The sequence below is a fragment of the Vombatus ursinus genome, unplaced genomic scaffold (assembly GCF_900497805.2).
Source record: "Vombatus ursinus unplaced genomic scaffold, bare-nosed wombat genome assembly UNPS02010548.1, whole genome shotgun sequence".
NCBI lineage: Eukaryota > Metazoa > Chordata > Mammalia > Diprotodontia > Vombatidae > Vombatus > Vombatus ursinus.
The window spans coordinates 15339946-15360013 of NW_020950326.1; the positions used below are offsets into that span (position 1 = coordinate 15339946).

Consider the following 20068-nt stretch of genomic DNA (forward strand, 5'->3'; position numbering starts at 1 on the left):
TTTTCTGAAATCACTGAGCTCATCATTTCTTATAGTAGATATATTCCATTATGAACGTATACCACAGTTTGTTAAGACATTCCCCAATTGATGGGCATCCCTGGAATATCCAGTTCTTTGCCACCACAAAGAGAGCTGCCATAAATATTTTAGAAAATATAAGTTCTTCTGTTTCTGTCCCACTCCTTCCCAAAAGACCGACTAGTTGATTTGCTTTTTTTTTTATTATCTCTGACCCTCTACATTTAACAACTTGGGGGAGGGTGTCTGGGGACTTTGACTCACTGTATTGTTGAGGAAAGAACAGAAGAGAGATAGAAACAAAGAGATAAAGATATGCAATAGCAATAAATATAGTTACAAAGGTTATTATACAGCTATATTCATTAGTCTTAGGGTGGTTTTTAAGTAGTCAGTATTTTAAAACAGTGGTTCCTTAAGCCAGCAAGGCTTTAAGTAGTTATGAATCCGTTTCTTCAACTGTAAAAATAAAGGAACTGGGCTAGATCAGACATTCTTAACCATTTTTTGTTGGTGTCATGCACCCCTTTGGCAATCTGGTGAAATCTATGGAATCCTTTTGAGAATAATGTTTCTAAATACATAAAATAAAATACATAGGATTGCAAAGAAAACCAATTAAATTGATAGAGTCAATATTCTTAAAAACTAAGTTCACAGACTTCAAGTTAAGAACCCCTGGTAGATGATCTCTAAGGTTCCTTCTAGCTTTAACATTCTATGAAACTCATTAAATCAGAAAGTTCTTACAGAATCTGAGTGTCAATGCCAGACTATCTATATACATTTCTATATACTTCAATGAATCACTTCAAATCAGATCCTGAGATGAAATATACATATGACATAATACTGCATTTCATCATATTTAAAGAAAAAAGTTTTTTCAAAAATTGCATATCTATAATCTTATTATGTATGCTTCCTTTTTCAGTTTTGTAATTTCTTCTAGCCTAGAATTTAAAAATACAAAAATATCTACTTGCATATCCCTGCTTCCAATTTCCTAGATTTTATCCCTTTTTCTTAACACCCATTATGTTGCCTTTCCTTAAAATGAGGGGCATAATGATAGCAGCTGACCTTAGAAAATGCTAGTGTGAACAGCCCAAATCCCAGAAACAACTAGGCAGGATTGGCTTTACAAGCAAATGAAACAGATGGCTGTACATATTGTATAAATTGAGGGACACCAGGAACACTAATTCCTACCCCAAAATGTTTTCCCCATCATACTGTCACTGTTTGAAATTCTACCAATAGAGAGATTCCTCTGGACCAAGAAAAAAAAAAAAGAATCCTATTAAAATGGAAATAACCATAGAGGGGATGGTATATATACATAAGGCCATAATAGCTATTATTAGAATTTGAGGGTGAAATAACTTAACAAATTACTTTCTAAAGTAATATAGTTGAAAACTGACTAGGTAGGAGAAGGACAATAGGATGGGCTTGGAAAATAAGGCACCACCTAGGAAAGCCTGGCCTGGGAATATAAAGTCCTTGAAAGCAGAAGTTGTTTTGTCTTTGTTTCTGATGTGCCTCACACATCATAGATGGATGCTTAATAAATGTTTGCTGAGTTGAACTAAACTGAAATGAACTGGAAAAGGCACCAATACAGGGAACTCTGACATCATGAGAATAGAAGGTGACTCATGTGAAGTGAAGGGGGCAAAGACAGAGAAATATTCCAGGTTGGGAGAACAGCACAGAAAAGATAGGATCCTGGAGCACTGGCTTAGAGGCAAAGGACCTGTTTTTGAGTTAACTACTGCGACCTTACTTGCTGTATAAACGTGGATAAATCACTCTCCCTCTTTGAGCCTCAGTGATCTTTAAAGTCTTTTCCAGGGCTGACATTCCAAGAAATTCCCTGTCTGTAGGCCAAAAAAAACTGCTATCACAGATTTTGGTCTACAAGGAGCCTTAAAAGTCCTCTAGTCCAACACTCTCATCTGTAAAGTCAGGACAATACTAGCACTTATCTCACAGGCTGTTATGAAAATTAAATAAGACAATACAGGTAAAGTACTGTCTCTATAAACCTTAAAGTGCTGCATAAATGTTAGCCTTCATTATTAGGAGATTATAGCAGTTTGATGAAAGGCACTGTGACTTAATGAATAAAGTGCTAGATATAGAGTCAGGAAGTCCTGGATTCAGGTCCTGCCTCTGACATTTACTAGCTATGTGACCATAGTCAAGTCTCTTAACCTCTCTGAACCTCAGGCTACTCTCTTGAGACATTAGGTCATGGTTGGTTTGCTCTTACATTCATTATTCCTCCAATCTCTAAAACTTGAAGAGTAGCACACTCCAACCTCAAGCAATATTCACTTGTCCACCTTAGCTAGTTACTCATCCAAATTTATTTAGCTATAATTCTTAGGCACTTATAACTGGTAGGCAAGATTTTGCCTTTATGCTTGTCCTAACTCATTACTCTTAAAAAAAAAAATCTGTCCTTTGGATAAGTGATAATGAGAGAACCCTTCAAGAAAGACAAAACACTATGAGCTGGGAGTTCAGAGAAAGTTCTGACTTTGTCACTAACTGTGTGAAATTGGACAAGTCATTTGACTTCTCTGAGACTTTTCTTTACATGTAAAATGAAGAGATTAGACTGTATCAGGTGTCAGCAATCAACAAGCAACATAGGCCCTTTTAGGTAGATACCTGAAGCTACTTTACCAAAATACAGAATACACTTTGTACCTATATTTCAATTCATCTTCTTATTTTGCAAAGGAATAAGGAATCTCTGGTCTTGGAGCCAAGTAAGGTTTTCATGCTTCTGCTCCTATGCATCCATTCTCGCTACCCAAAACACACAATTCTAAATGGGATGCCCCACATCAGCATTTCCTATTCAGTTACTCTTCTGGTTCAACAATTCCCTTTCCTTTTCCCACCTCTCTTCCAGTCTGTCGTCATTGCCTACTATGTTATGTTATTGCTTCTTCTCATACTTTTCAGGCTCTCCCAGCCATTTAAACAGAAATCCAATTCTGCTTGCATCACCATACCCTATAGGATTGTTGTAACTATATGTAAGGCAGACAGTGCAAATATAATTGCACTAATGTTCAAAGGAGAGAACCTTAGGGTCCTCCCTCCAGTTTATAGGCTGAACCTGTGCATTATAACAATGGCCTTCTGAGGACAATAAATGATTATTATTTGGTCTTTCTCTCATAATAACTTGTATAAACTAAATAAAATAATCAAAATGTGCAGTGTAGATGAAGTTGATACAATATCCCTCTGGAATCAACTGATATACACACATACATATAATATCCATACATATTTGGAGAGTTATGCTTTAAGACTATTACCAAAAGTTGCTTTCCTCCCTTAAAAGGATGTTGACTCCTGGACTAAGATGCTGTCTGAGGTCTTTGCCAGTTATATGACTATGGTTAGATTAACTAATGACACACATTAATGGAGAAGTTGTGACTTTTCTAACCTTATACTACCAGTCTTGTTAGATGAGCGTCCTGGTGACTTTGCTGCTGATACAGATTTATCAGTACAGAATGAATCTTTCTTTATTTCCTAATACCTACAAATCTACCATAAAATAACAGCCATGTGGAAAGACTCAAATGTACTACTGTTTGATCATTGGCAGAATTCTTTGGCAGACAATATTACTGTGCTCAGGTTCAACAAAATAGAAAACAGTGAAGTCAAATTAGAAGAAATCCCCACAACTCTCCTCCTAATGCCATTGACAAGGAAATTTCAATCAGTAGCTTTAACAAACAGCATTTCTGAATAAAATGTAACAAAACTTATTTTTCCAATATTTAAGGCATTCTGACATAAGAGAGTTTTCCACATAACTGAAGTCTATCTCTTTAAGCAAAAAAACAAAAAACAAAAAACAAAAAAATAAACAAAAAAAACCAACAACCCTTTTTTTTTAAAAAAAGCTAAGTATTCTTATGGAAATCTTTCCAAAATGTATTTACATACTTCTTTACCTCCTTAAAGAGAATATTCAACTTAATTTAAACTTGATGATCAGGGTCACCATTACGCATATTAATTATTGAACTTTGCTGTTAGACTACCATATTTCACCACGTAATCACTGCCACCACATAACTGTCACACCCTATGGGTGTTGTTTTTTTTTTCCATCCAAAAATTGGTTTATAACCTTTCATAGTGTAATCACCGCATGGTATAATTCTGTTCCTCACACATCTTAAAAGGTAAACAGCGCAGGAATGTATTCACCAATGGCACAGGAATATACATTTATCTCTCGATCACTGCCAGCCCAAAGCCTAGAACTCTCAGCGCACGCGCATTGTTAGTATTCAATTTTAACATATTTTCACGAGTATTCTGTGCACCCTAATCTGCGCCAAAGACAGTTTAGTAATAAATGATTTTTAAGTAATGACAGCAGAATTTTAAAAAAGCTTCACATAATAGTTACACCCCACTTTTTTTTTTACAAAAAAATTGGCATAAAATCTGCGACAATTATGCAGTGAATTACTGTATTAGAGCTGAAATGGACTTTTAGAGATGTTCTAGTCTGCCTTCCTCATTTGATGACAAGGAAACTGAGACTCAAAAGGCAATGTGACTTGCCTAAGGTTTTCAAATAGCTAATAAGGGGCAGAGCTGTGACTCAAACCCTGGTCTTCTGAGTTTTTTAACTCTAAAGACTTTCTATATATACTACATCATTAGCGGCTATTTAGGTGTGTACATGTAATTAATCTTATACTAAATAGTCATGGGAGCAGCTAGATGGAACAATATATACAGCACCTAAAGCTAGGAAGACCTGAATTCAAATCTAGCCGAGGATCTTGGACAAGTCACTTAACCCTGTTTGCCTCAGTTTCCTCATCTGCAAAATGAGCTGGAAAAGGAAATGGAAAACCATTCCAGTATCTTTGCTAGGAAAACCCCAAATGGGTTGGACCCACGAAGAGTTGGACAGGACTGAAATGACTGAACAACAAAAACAGCCTTAGACTGTTTTCTATAACTTTCAAATTCTTGCAGTTGTTTTAAAAATAGTTTTTCTTTCTTTTCTTTCCCTCTCAGTCTGACAGTTGTCACTTTAAGGTTTTGTCAGTTCCTTTATGTCTATCAGCCCCTCTCCAGATTTCTAATTTTCTGTAGCATGCATGGAAGAACAGGCCATAAAAAAGTAGAGTTTGAGAAAACAACCATATACTTTCATAACACCTTATTTGGTAACATCTGATTTATCTTATGGTAAGAGATTCTCCTTTCCCCCTAAAAAAAAAACAAAAACCCAACAGATCCCTGGTTCTATAAAACAAACACATGAATCTCTGTGAAAGTTCACTCATCTTTCTTTCTTTTCTTGACTTGACATGCTGAATGCCTCACCTTCCATTGAGTATTTGAAGAAAAGATTATTAACATTAGTCACAGTTTCTCCATCTGCTTCCTGGCTCTTGAGGATGTAAATTCTTTTAATCAAATCAGCAATAACTTGGTTGACTTCTCCAGAAAAAACGGCCACATCTTTGGGTTTCAAAATTTTTTGTCTCAATATGCTTCTCATCTTTAGCCACTGCTCCCCTTCCCTAAAGAAAAAAAATTAATTTCTAGTCATTTTATATAAGTGTGTACAGATGAGCAATTACAAGGAATTTATAAGAATTTCTCAGTGACAGCAAAGTAATTGCTAGATTTGCCAGTCAATCAGATAGGAAGACTAAACAACAAAAGAAATATAACTTAAAGGAGAAACTTAGGTTGGATATAAAGTACCCCTCTTTGACTTTGAAAGTAAGAACACACTAGAATCAAAGATTGTGGAATCTTTGTTCTGGAGATCAGAAGAAAAGAATAGACAACTAACTGTATACTATTTGGTTTACCGCTGTTTACTCCCTTTTGAGCCTACAGATATTCAGAGCTTTATGTCTGAATTTTAAAAATGTAAAGAAAAAGATCAGTTGCTATTATGAATTGTATTGATACTATCAATAAAAGTACTATTATGTCTTTTGAAAACCCTACAGTTATAACATAATGATATATAAAAGTGATGCAAACCAACCAACATCAGTGAACAACATACTCAAACCTAAGTCATTAGATATGAACATTTAAAAAAATTACTGCAGACCTTTGTTAATGACACGGCTGAATTTTAGTTCCAAATTATGGTCTGGTTGGCCAGCACAGGTTTAAAAATTTACCTGTCAATAGGATCAAATGATCATTAGCAGGCCCTTCCAGCTCTACTGTTTGTAAGTTTTAAAAAATTATGATGGTTTTCATTGGTTACATGTGATTACCTAAAACTGCAGTATGCTATTTGATAAATATCTCCTTTCTGTAGAAAGCAGGGACAACTGAGATCTGGCCAGAAGAGACCTTCCACATGAATTAATGCTATTTATCTATAGCAGTTAAAAGTGTACACAATTCACCCTCCTGAGCTTGTAAAGCTTCACTTTATTGCAGTTAAAACATTATACAAATAAGAAAAAATAACGAGACTATTTTGAATAATGCCTCTTTGCTATAGCTCTTAAAACAAGGATAAAATACAATAAAACAAATATATTTTAGTCTCTATCCTCAAGGAGCTTATACATTCTAACAGGAGAACAGTTATGATATATAATATGTACAATAAATCACATTACAGATTTAAATGTTGTATGAAGCTTGAGGGGGAAAGTGATTAGAAAGATAAGTTGGCAGCATCTGAATTGAACTTTGAAGGATGGGTAGGAATTCAACAGTTGAAGAGAGAGAAAGAATACACTTCAAGCATAAGGCACAATGTGAACCCCTAGATGAATAGAGAATGCAATGTATGTTTTGGGAAGTCAGTGGCATTTTCTTGCCTCGTTTGGTAATAGAAAAGAGTGTATGAAGTTATGAGTTAAGATTGAAAAGGCAGAATTGTGCCAAGTTGTAGAGGGTCTAGAATACCAGGCAAAAGAGTTTGAATATAATTTTGTAGGCAACAGGAAGCCAACCGTAGATTTCTGAGCAGAAGAATCTCTGAATGAGGAAGATTATTGTGAAAGAAATATGAAGAATAGATTAGAGGTGGAAAGACCTATAGGGAGGCTACTACAATATTAGGGGTGGGTGGGAAAGAGGCCTACACTAGTTTGGCACTTTCAATAAAGAAGAGAGCATGAACTTGAGAGATTTTGTGGAGATGAAATCAATAGGACCTATATTATATATATGAGGTGAGGGTGAGGGTGAGGGAAAAGTTAAAGGTTACTAACATGTAGGACCAGATAATGGTTGCACCACAAAGAGAACTCAAAATCTGTAGGGAAAATAACTTAAGTAGATATGCTAATGATCTCAGTTTGGAACAGAGTTTAATGATGCCAGTGGGATGTCCAGGTGGAAATGTCCCACTTGGGACAGATGAAGACATAGATCTAAAGCTCTGAACATAGAAGGGCTTGGAGTTGTAGATACAGGTGATAATGAGATGCAGAGGTTGAAGCTATGAGAATAAATATGATTGCCAAGGGAAAGATTGTAGGAGGAGAAAAGGACCAAGATAGAGCCTTTTTTTATTATAATAATTATCAAATACTCCATAGGAATATCGAAAATTGCAATGTACTATTTGAAGCTACATATGAACACCTTAGAGAAAAACCACATTAAGAGACTGGAAAGAAAATGAGAAACCCATGAAGGAGCCAAAGGAGTGATTATAGAGTTAGACAGAGAGTTGGAAGAATGTGTCATTTTTTGAAGCCAAGGGAAGAAAGACTATCTAGTAGGTCATAAGTATCAGTGTTGAAGAAAGGCTGAAAAGGTCATTGAAATGAGCAAACTGGAGGTCAGTGATAACCCTGGAAAGAGAAGTTTCAATAAATTCATGGTGGAAAAAGCATGATTGAAATGTATTGATGAGAGAATGGACTGTCCTAAGGTGAAGACTAGGCATAAAACAGTAAATGGATGGGCTGAAAGATTCAAGGGAAGGATTTTTTAGAATAAGGTAAACCTGAGCAGTCAGACAAAGTTCTGCATGGCATTCATTAATTACTGACACAGACTAAACACATGTATGTACTTACGCAGAAATAAGCCCAGTAGATCTCCCTCGTAAGTCCCTATACTCTTGCCAGGACTCCATATTGGCTCTCTGCGGAGTGGTTCCCTCAGCTCGGAGAACCTGAGCCACCATGTCTCTGTCTGCAATAGATACTACAAATTGAGGACCAAAGTGAGACTTGAAGATTTTTCCATATTCCAATGTGTGTTTTTGCTGCAATACCATAGAGAAATCAGAGAAGAATAAAAAATACATATTAAGAAAAATATTCTACAAAGATACACTTTAGCAAAAAAATTTTCCTGATTTTGCCAAAATATGATATGTCACAAATCAAATTCTCTATCCTACAGAATGGTATAGTGAAAATAACACTGGATTTGGGATCAGAAAATCATGATTCAAGTCTTGGTTCTATTACTTAAAAGTTTACTTAAACTCTTTCAATCTTGATTCCCTTATCGATATCATGAGGATAACACTTCTATCATTATCTACTTCAGGACTGTTCTGAGGAAAACACTTTGTAAACAGTAAAATTCACGTAAATAAGTTATTATTAATATTACTGAAGTAAACCTATGATTTCATATGATAAAGATATTTTTCAATTCCTAAGACAGAAGTAAGAGATTTATTTGGTAAGGTGAAGCACTAGGAGAAATATATTATTGTGTATTTCAAGTAAAATAAAAGTGAACTTGTTAGAAGAGTAGTAAAGTAGTTACCTATCTCTTGAAAGTACTTATGACCAATATGAATAAAAAGGTCAAGGTGTTTCCCTAAAATTAATAGCTTTTTAAGGGTAGATTACTCAGGAATACACATAACTAGAGCTTAAGTTGGATAAATTAAAGGTAGGCTAAAAGTAAAGGTATTAATAGGTAGGAAAGGATCTATACTAAAAAAAAGAATACTGTATGTTGAACAGAATTTAGCAAGCGGGTGATGAATTAAAACACTTTTCACTATAATTGAAAAGTTATCCCAGATACGGTATACTTAATGCTGAGAATTGTCAAAGGAAAGAAAAGAAGACAAAATACAAACCAATTTTATTTAACAAACTAAGCAAATTAACAAAATTAAGCATCTACTTTACATTGAATGTGAGGCAGCACAGCCTAGTGCAGTTCTTAACTTTTTCCATGGCATGAACTCCTCTGGCAGTCTGGTGAAGCCTCTTCTCACAATGATTTTTAAAAATTCATTAACTGAAGGAAAAGCTAAATTTTAGAGGTTAGTGAAAGGAAAGATGTATTTTTTTTCATTCAAGTTCACAGACCCCCTAAAATTTATGATCCATGGACCCCATGGTCTAATGGATAGAGGGCTAGTTTTTGAGTCAGGGAGAACTTGGTTTAAGTCTTACTTCTGATATATATCTGCTGTGTAAGAATGGACAAATCACTTAACTTCTTAGTGCTATAGGGTACTCTCTCAACCTATAAATAACAGAATTACTGATGTGGACTGGTAGAGGGAAACTTCCACATTAGGATTTCCCACACGCACAAAATCACAGTTACAGATCACCCCTAAAATTGTGCAGAGCACTGTGATAGATATTGAGTGTGATTTAAAGTTGGAATAAGACACAGTCTCTGCCCTAATTGGGCATTATTATCTAATAAGGGAGAGGTCATCCAAAATGAGCTCTAATATAAAATCATTAAGTGCATAAAGAGTTGTAAACAAAGTGCTATGTGAGGTTTGAGGTCTGAGGACTTAAAAGGGAATTACCAAGTAGAAGCAGCTGGGAAGGCTTCATGGTGGAGATAGCATTTGAGTTGAGCTTTAAAGGAAAGGGGAGGGAAAACATACCAGGCATAAGGAACAGCATCAACAAAAAGGCACCAAACCAAGGCAATCAAATAAATGAACAAACATTAAATACCTACTATGTGCTAGACATTAAGAATACAAAGAAATAAATGAAACAGTTCCTGCTCTCAAGGAGTCTAAGTGCTTCTTGAGAAAACATACACACAAGTAAAAGAATGGGCAATATTATCCTCCCCACCTCTCCTGGCTTAGTTGATGTAGTCAAAGAAAGTAGTCACACAATATTAAATTTTAATATAATTAAAAAAGTAACACCTTGTTACTTTGTAACATCCCTTTATAAGGGTGTCTGAGTCAAGAAGGGAACAATGGGATGGTTGAGCAAACAAATTAGCCACACTTCTGTGATCTTTAAACAGTTAATCCCTAGACAAATTCCCTGGTGTGGAGAATTCTAAGACAGCCCCCTATGGATAAGATTGTTGCAAGAGAGGAATGATTTCTCTCTTCTTTCTTTTCTCTTCCCTCTCTTTTCCCCACAACTGGCAATGGTATTTAATAGCAAAGCAGGAGGCATTCAATCCGGCAGTTCTAGAATTCCCTGTCTCAAGAGAATTGAAAACACAACTCATAACTAAAAACACACACTCCAGATAGGTATAAATACAGACAAGACATTCACTTGAAGGCAAAAGCAGCTTTGAGAATTAGGGACCATGGAAGCAGAGAAGAGAGCTGGCAATGATGAGAAGCAGACCCTGGAAGCTGAGCTGAGAAATCTTCCCAACAAAAGGGAGCCTCACAAGGATTCTACAAGGAGTCCATTGCATTCTGTTTGATTTCTGTCTTCCCAAGGATGCTGTGTGTATTTGTGGCTGAGTACACCATGCTGTATGAAGGGAATACTTTGTAGTTATTATTATATCATCTTAGTTTCTTTGCTTTGAGTTAAATGATACTGGGTGACTATTGATGGGAAGCACAACTGTTAAAGAGCTCATGAGCTACAGTATTAGAAGGAGACACTTAGAGTGCTGGCCCTGGAATCTACTCGCAGAAGAGCAAAGCTCAAAGTGCAAATTGAAGGGAGTACATTGAGGGAAGTGTTACACTGTGAGAGCTTCAACTAGGTTATAATGGGTACTGTACACATTTGAAGTGTCCCACTGGAAAAATTTTCCATTGGTACTCTCCTTGGATGCCCCAGCAGAGATACGCTAGAGAAATTAGCATCTTTCTTCCTTTTTTTTTAGACATCAGTTTTCCATTATGTGTTCTTTATACATCAGACCATTTTCTTTTGAGTTAAGTTTTGCTTGGTCAAATACTTACATTTTGATTTCTGTTGCAATATTGTATCCACTTATGAGTATGGAAGCTAATATGAGCCGTCTAGAGTTTACATCCCTAAAATACCAGTGGCTTGCAATTATCTTAACACACACCAATGGGAGCTCATATCTATTCTTCTTTTTTTTTCTTTTTTTACTTTTAAGAATACCTGGATTGCTTGTATTATTGTGACTTGAGTCTAGACATCTTATGTGAGATCCTTATGGACTTTCGGTTCAGAGGATAAAGTTTTCCTCATGTCTTAGGAATCTCAAATGGTTAATCCCTTTTGGGGGAGGCCACTCATCTCTTTGGCATTTGCTAAGTATGTCTGATTTCTCTTTCTTTTTATGTTAGTCTGCTTATTAGTGAGGACTGAATTTGGTCTTCTAATTAGACTGCCCTATGTATTACAAGGGTCCACTGTGAAGTTCTGGGTGCCTTATAAATAGCAAGGTCTCAGATGAAATTTTTTGTCTGAACTTTCAAATGAATTGTTATATGTGTTTAAAGAATCCCTAGAGAAATTTCATGTACCCTATGCATTTCAGGGACCCAGGGAAATTTCATCCAGGATAGTTTGGTTTCTCCTATCAAAAGTGAGGGTATGGGGCAGCAAGATGGTGCAGTAGATACAGCACTGACCTTGAAGACAGGACGACCTGAGTTCTAATGTGACCCCAGACTCTTGACACTTACTAGCTGTATGACCCTGGGCATGTCACTTGACCTCAACTGCCTCACCTAAAAAAAAGTGAAAGGATGATTTCCAGTCAATCCTGGGTTCTCTAATCCCTGAAAGTACAGCCCAGGGTTTTGGGAGTTTTGTTGAGACTAGACTTTCCTTCTGAGCATGAAAGTTTGAGTTTTTTCCCTTTTCTTTATTGTCTTTGGATTTGGAAAGGCCTTTGGATGCACCAAGACAAGCAGTAACCTGTAAGAACTTTGTAAAATGTTATGTTTATGAAATTTATTAGCGTACATCTGGAAGTGAGTGTAATCTCCAGACCCACTCGTTTATCATAAACATGAATCCTTGTAGAAGAATGTTAATTTTTTAATTGTTTGTGAATTATGCCACATGAACTTTGCCAGAAAGCACCCTGGTTGATTTGAGAAGGGTGCAGGTAGGACAGCATGGCATCTTGGAATCCAAGAAATAGAGAGTATCCAAAGGGACTGAATGGTTAATTACTAAATTCTGCAGAAAAGTAAAGGAGGAAGAAGATGAATAGGAGAAGGCACTGGATTTGGTAACTGGATTATTGATAACTACAGCATAGAAGAGTGCAGAATAGTGAGAACAGAACTCAGATAGCAAGGGCTAGAGAAAACAAATGGTGGTGAGAAAGTAAAGGTGTAAGATATGGAAACCCTTTTTAAGAGGTCTGGCTATGAGAGGAGAAAGGTGAGACAGATGTTTGAGGGGGAAGAAGGGTCAAGAGAAGTTTTTCTTTAGGATTGAGATCCGATTTTTAGGCAGATCAAAAGGAGTCAGAGAAAAGGAAGAGATTAAGGATGCATGAAAGAGAAGAGATTAACAGCCAGAGCAAGGTCCTAGAGGAGATAGGCCGGGATGGACACAGGTCAAGGAATCACATATAACATGGGGTAGGATTAACTCTTCCTCTGAGATAAGAAAAAAGAGTAGGTCAAAATGGATGAGTTTTTGAGAATCAGAGAAAGGGGAATTGAGAGAATTCCCCCCAAAAGGCTTTAATCTCAGTGAAGTAGGAAACTGGTCATTTTTTGTAAATATTGAGGCTGAGAGTGAGATAGGTTTGGGATAGTCACCAAGAAGAAGTAGACAGAGAGTCTTTAAGAAGAGTAGAAGGAACGCTGAGTAGTGGTGAAGACCCAGTTGAGTTTATAAAGCTTGTACATTTCTACTGGGTATAATCACCCACATTTTGTATCTTTATCCAGCTATAATCAGTAGCTACACAGGGGTGAGGAACCTTTGGCCTCAAGGCCACATGTGGCCTTCTATGTCCTTGGGTTCAACCTTTTGACTGAGTCCAAATTTTATAGAACAAATCTTTTTATTAAGAGGATTTGTTCTATGAACTTTGGATTCAGTCAAAGGGCCATACTTGACCTAGAGGGCCACATGTGGCCTTGAGGCCACAAGTTCCCCACCTTTGACCTAGGAGAAAAAGCTAAGGAATTAGAAATCAGGGGTTGCCCAAGGTTGAGAATTTAGCAGGTCAGCAACAGTGGAAGATCTGAGAGGTCCAAAATACTCTATGGTGATGGTTAGTATCTCACAAAAGTGGAAAATCATGGAGTAATGGCTATGTATGGAGACATATAAAACCAGAGTAGGGTCAATGGTCTGGAAAAATAAAGGATCAGGGGATCAGAGGCCACAATGAGGGCAAAAAGCAGGTTTACTTTAAGGAACAGTTTGAGAGTATTGGGAGGATGAGATATATCTTTTGTAAGTGGACATTTTAATGTTCAGGGTCTTGGAGGTGATGTATTCCATGAAATTATGAGGTCTGTGGTGTGAGTAGTCCTATGTAAGACTGAAATGGGATTTCTTGGGAGTTAAAAGAAGGTAAGGACTTGTGTGGTTCATGAGATGGCAAGGAAGACTGAACCAGGTGTTCGAGTAATTTTAAAAAATTTGGTACAGTGGAAGCTGGTAGAGAAGCATGAGGAGGATGGATGAGGAGAGGGGAGTATAAACGGACTGTAAGGCCTTTGAAGAACTTAAAGTCTGAGGGAAGGCAGTAGACTGAAAACAAAGATTATAATGGGAGTAGGGACTCCTTTATGAGAACATGCAAAACTAATCAGTTTTGCTATTTGTGAGCATCTTGAAATAATTTTTTGAATTTTAATTAGGGGATTTAAGTTATTCATTAGAATCCAATGCAACACTGCCTTAATTTATCTCTTTAAAAGTTTATATGAAACAGGAAGGTGTTAACTTGGTTGTATTGGAAGGATTAGTTCCAGGCCCCAAGACAGGGATAGATGTTGATAATCTGTTTGGTCTTTAATTTCCCATTTTATAACCATCTTTATACAACCCCAGCTGCACTGGGCCAATGATTTTATCTCCCATCTGTCATTCAAGTACATAGGGCTCAGTAACACTTTGCCAATCACAAGGCAGAATAGTTGATTGGTGAGAGGTTTGGAATCGCTTTTGTGAGGAGGGTAACATAATTAAACATGAATAAAAGGATTGCCATGTAGCAGTGAGCCTAGCTAAGGTTAGATAACATCATCTTGTGGTGAAACCTGTTAGTATGTTCTGAGTGAATCCTAATATTGTTTTTATATTTTTAGTCACTCAACATTAAAATTACATTGCTGAGAAAAATTATGTAAAAAGTTGAATTTTTTTCCCCTTTCATTCCATGATAGAGCATTTCTGATGCAAAAGATAACCGTTAAATAGCTGCATGATTGTCATATCATTTTCTATTATGTTTTTTTACCTGTTTTGCTGAATTTCATGAAGCACTATTAATCTACTTAAGAGTATATGGGAATAGAACTATATGGTATTAACTATGATTTAAATTGAATGATTTTATTATTTCTTTTCTGCTTCCCCCAGCAATATTTTCAGTATTTCATCATTTTCCTACATTAGAAGAAACTCATTTGATGATTTTTAATAAGGATATCATTCAATGCTTTTTAGGAATTTAAGAATCTAATAGAATTAAATTAAATATATCCTGAAAAAGGACTCATAAATCCCTCCAGGCATTCATTAACATCCTATTAAGTTAGTATCAGGGTATATAAATGTAGAGCTAATTTGCTTGGTTTTCAAAAAAATTTTTGGAAAAAAAAATCCCACAGAAGCTGTAGTTACTGGACAATTAAATGTTTTTGGCTGTAAAATTAATTCAAGGATTAAAATATATCATTTATCGAATTAAAAGTCCTCCACAATCTGCCTAAGTACCTTTCCAGGCTTATTTTCTACTACTGTCCTATAATAACCTTCCTCTCTAGTTAACAGATCTACTTATTGCTTCTCAGCTCCAACATACCTCACTGCTATACATTTGCTCTTAAATGTCCCCTCAATTCCCATCCTGCCTATCGAAAGCCTATTGGTCTCATTTACATTTAAGTTTATTTTTCAGTTAACAAGAATTTATTCTCTCTTTCTCCCACTCCATTTAAAAGAAAAAAAGAAAAAAACTCTTGTAGAAATATGCATAGTTAAGCAAGACAAATTCCCACATTCTGCACATTCAAAAATGTGTTTCATTCTGCATCTTGAATCCATCACTTCCTTGTCAGAAGTGGGGCAGTTTATTATCAATCCTCTGAAATGATGATTGGTAGTAGGTCCACATCATTGATCAGAGTTCTTTACTTCATATTCATCTTTCAGTGCCCAGTTCAAATTCCACTTCTTGACCATTCCATCCCATGATGTCTTTCTCTATTGGTTTTTTTTTTTTTGTTTTATTTTGTTTTTGGGCTAGGTAATGGGGTTAAGTGACTTGCCAGGTTACACAGCTAGTGTCAAGTGTTTGAGGCCAGATTTGAACTCAGGTCCTCCTGACTCCAGGGCCAGTGCTCTATCCACTATGCCACCTAGCTGCCCCTTTCTTTCTCTATTGGGCACTTAAGATTTGTTGACTGTACCATTTATCAAGAACTAGCTGATCTCCCATGTCTTTTCTGTGCTTTTATATACTGCCTTGCATTGTTAACTTTTCATATGTATATCTTATTTGATCAACTAGATTTTAAGTTTCTTAAGTTTTCTTGAAATGTCCTTTGTGGATCCAATAGCACTAAATATAGTACCTTCTACAAAACAGATGCTCAATAAGTATTTGTTCATTAAGTGATTGTGGAGGGCCTGAAACTACTTCACATCATTAGAGCAGCACTGATGGACACCCTCTATAAGCTTAAAAAAAACTAGAAAAGTTAAAATTGTGTAACAAAGGCACTGTAGTAACATCAAAACACCAAGAAATGATTAAAGAATAATACAAGAATGAGTTTTTCTGGAGGGAACTATAGATTTTTATAATATACAAAATACAGTTTTCTGGAAATCTCTTTAAAACCTTTTTCAGTATGGTAAATCAAGGCATGTTCCCTTTGATTTCCAAGGGATACTGACATTTGGGCTGGTTAGTATACAATGAGAAAACTACATAAGGGATTGACTTCACAAAAGAAGGTTCCATTTGTCATCCCAATATTTTTTTTTTCATATTAGTCATGATGTATAGAAGAAATAAAACAACAAAAGAAAAGGAGAGCAAATAGTATGCTTCCATATGAATTCAGACTCCATGGTTGTTTTTCTGGATGGGGATAGCATTTTCCATCATGAGTCTTTTGGAATTGTCTTAGATTCTCGCATTGCTGAGAGGAGCTAAGTCTTAACAAAGTAAGCCATCAAACAATGTGGCTACTACTGTGTATAATGTTCTCCTGGTTCTGCTCATTTCACTTAGCATCAGTTCATATAAGTCTTTCTAGGTTTTTATGAAGTCTGCCTGCTCATCATTTCTTATTGCACAGTAAGTATTCCATTACATTTACATACCACAATTTGTTCATCCATTCCCCAATTGATGGGCATCTTTTCAATTTCCAATTCTTTGCCACCACAAAAAGAGCTGCTATAAATATTTTTGTACATGTGGGTCCCTTTCCCGTTTTTATGATCTCTTTGGGATACAGACCTATTAGTGGTATTGCTAGGTCAAAGGGTATGCATAATTTTATAACCCTTTGGAGATAGTTCCAAATTGCTTTCCAGAATGGTTGGATCAGTTCACAACTCCACCAACAACGCATTAGTGTTCCAATTTTCCCACATCTTCTCCAACATTTATCATTGTCCTGTTTTGTCATGTTGGCCAATCTGATAGATGTGATGTGGTACCTCAGAGTCCTTTTTATTTGCACTCCTCTAATCAACAGTGATTAGAGCATTTTTTCATATGACTATAGATAGCTTTAATTTCTTCCTCTGAAAACTGCCTAGTCATATCCTTTCACCATTTATGAATTGCGGCCAATATTCTTAATACCCGGAGGTAAATCACGCCCTGAACCCAGCCCCCAGCCTGACAGACTTGACCTCGAAGCACACAAGGGAAAGGTCCGCCATAACAGAATCCGCCCAGCCTCCTCCAGGACTAGGGCAGTTGCGTGCAAAGGGCGCTCCCAGAAGTCTGGCAGGACCTTTCCCCGCCCACCCCATGCCGTTCCACCAATCAGAAAGGCACGCTCGCCCCGCCCGCACTCCTCCCGGCACCTTCCTTCCCCATCTCCCCTCCCCGTGTCTCCTAGGCAACCACTGGCTTGGGCTTGCTTATTCTTGCCTATGCGGGGTGGGTTGCATTAAAGGGATATTAGGGTATCGGGAACTTCCAAACACTGGAGAGATGGGCAAGAAAAGGAACGTTCTTGGAATCGGGGCTGGAGCGCTTTGTCTTCTTTCTCACCATCCAAGACTCTTTTGACACAACAATGTAACTTCACCATGCACGAACCAATCTTCCCTCCCCCGCCTCCGTCGTCCCTAACTTTCCAAACCCGACCAGAGCGAACGAGCATACCCTTGCGCATGCGCCTAGCAGACGAAAGCTTAGGGACCTCAGTCTGGGAGCAAGCCCTTGAGCTCCGCCCCTGACTTGGAAGCGTTGGAAGGAGGGGCTGGAGAGCGAAGCGCGCGCCCTGGTGTGCGCGGGGGAGGGGGGGAAACGGGGGTGACGTTCGGCGTTTTAAAACCGCCATCCAGGAGGAGCGCGAGTTTGCACCCCATCGCGCAGCCTCTAAAATTCTTCTCTCAATTTCTCTCGCTTTCTGTGGACGCGCCAAATTTAAAAAAAAAAAGAAAGAAAGAAAGAAAAGGAAAGCAAGCGAAACCAGTTAGATCTGAGAAGAGCTCCTCCATCGTTGTTATTATTCTTCCTGATAATAACGACAATCTGCCTCCCCTCGCCTCTGGTCCCCATGAGGTTGTATCATTGGGTAACTACACTCTCCTTACAAGCAGAACCCTGTTTCTCAGCTCTCTTCCCCTCCCTCACCCCCTAGGATCTCGCAACAGTCTGTCGCGACAGGAACGATCGTCATCGCCGTTGCTCTGCGCAAAGAACCACCCACTTTCGCGAGAGTGAAATAGCCTCCCAACATCTGTCTCTGTCGCTATCTCTCTCTCTCTCTCTCTCTCTCACACACACACACACACACACACACACACACACACTCACTCACTTACACACTCCACCCCACACCTCTTACCTCAGCCCCAAATCCCACTTTACCAAACCCAAACCCCTCCTCTCTTTCCCGCTTGGCAGTTTTTAAAAGCTCGTTTGGTTAAAGTAAATAAATGGGTCCAAGTCCTCAGCCCCCCCGGTCTGCTTTACACGGAGTCAAAAACACATGTGGCAAAAAGCGCCCCCCGCGGAACCCCACCGCTTCCCCCAGCCCAAAACAAAAACCCCCCATGCGCATCACTTTCTCCTTTCCCGCCTTACATAATCGGCCAGAAGGGATCGTGCGGCTCGTCTGGATGCTGAGACGGTCCGGGCTCAAAATGAGGTTCCCCCCGACACCCCCCTCCGAATTCCCAAGTGAAACAGATTTCAAGCGTAAATGAACTCGGGGCAGACTGAGTCCCGGAGCACGAGCAATGACCCCCAGCTCGGGCTGGTGTCCACAAGAAATCAATTAATTCCTATCTGCAACACAAAGCAAGCAGAAGGGTTGCGGGGTTGGGTGGAGGGAAGAGTTAGGGTCTCTAGGCGCTCCTTGATGGAAAGAGACACCTACCTGGATCTCGTGGATGCGGCTAAAGCCATCCTTCCAGAAGAATTCCACCAGGTTAGCCAGGGTTTTGGGCCCTGGCATTTCCTCCAGGGTCTTTACCTTGGGATGATGTTGCTGCGGGGTGGCCGGCCGGACCTCCCCTAGCCCTGCCGCCACCGTCTCCTCCTCTTCTTTGTCCTCAGCTGCTGTGCCTGCAGCATTATTCCGTACCTCCAGGCTCTGGCTGCCAGAAAGTTTGGGCAGCTGGTGAAACCTGCTGACAAAAACGAGGCGATCAAAAATCCCCTTCCATTCAGGCATTAATGCTGGCTGGTAGTGGGCTTTCAAGATCTTGGTAAAGAGAGCCATTTTAAGAAATTCTACTTATTTAAAGTTTTGTTTCAGTGGCTGTTCTCTTTTTGGTTGCTCTTTCCTCGGTTTTAACTTGTACAAGCAGCTCTTCTTCAAACTCTTACTGCTTGGGCATCAGTTTACACAGACCATTATTAAAGGCTCCCTCCCCTAAGGCTGGAAAAGGGGGGGTGGTCTGTGATGAGACCAGAATAGAATGTATCTATTATTATTTTTATTCAGAACAGATCAATTTACCAATTATGCAATTTCCCTAACCACAAACTTTTGTTGTCCATGCTCTGCACCCTCTACCTTGGCATATATGCCCACACAATTTAGAAAAAGCAATTATTTCCTTCATTAAAATTAGCGCTGATTATGGCATAATCTAGCTCATTTTAGTGTTTGACCTTTTTCCAAAACAAAAGGTTAGGTTCTTGGTACATGAATGCAGTTATAATTCAGGATGCCTTGGGAGAAACAAAAACAGGGCAATAAAACCGAAGTTTTACAACTCTGTGTATAGGTGACAGTTCTTTCTATAACAGCAACATGATTTTACAAGTTCTTGTACTAATTAGAATTATGTTTTTTGGTTTATGGTTTGTAAATGTTATTAAGAACAATTAACTTTCTTCTAGGAACACCCACCCACTTTCTCCAGCACTGACTCTCACACCCTTTGCAAAATCACTTTGCTGTTGAATTCTTTTGCCTTTCGACTAGGTGCTCTGATGAGCCTTT

General features: G+C 38.1%; 1 protein-coding gene across 1 annotated transcript in view; it reads right to left on the reverse strand.

Annotated features, from left to right (window-relative positions):
• Window positions 1-19339, reverse strand: part of LOC114037688 (cytochrome P450 27C1) — a 38043-nt gene extending 18704 nt beyond the window's left edge. Inside the window, exons 1-3 of the mRNA XM_027854657.1 lie at window positions 18995-19339; window positions 8109-8299; window positions 5419-5618 (exon numbers count right to left, since the gene is read on the reverse strand). Coding sequence (XP_027710458.1) covers window positions 5419-5618; window positions 8109-8299; window positions 18995-19339 — 736 coding nt within the window. The remainder of the gene's footprint in view (window positions 1-5418; window positions 5619-8108; window positions 8300-18994) is intronic.
• Between the last annotated feature and the right edge of the window lie 729 nt (window positions 19340-20068).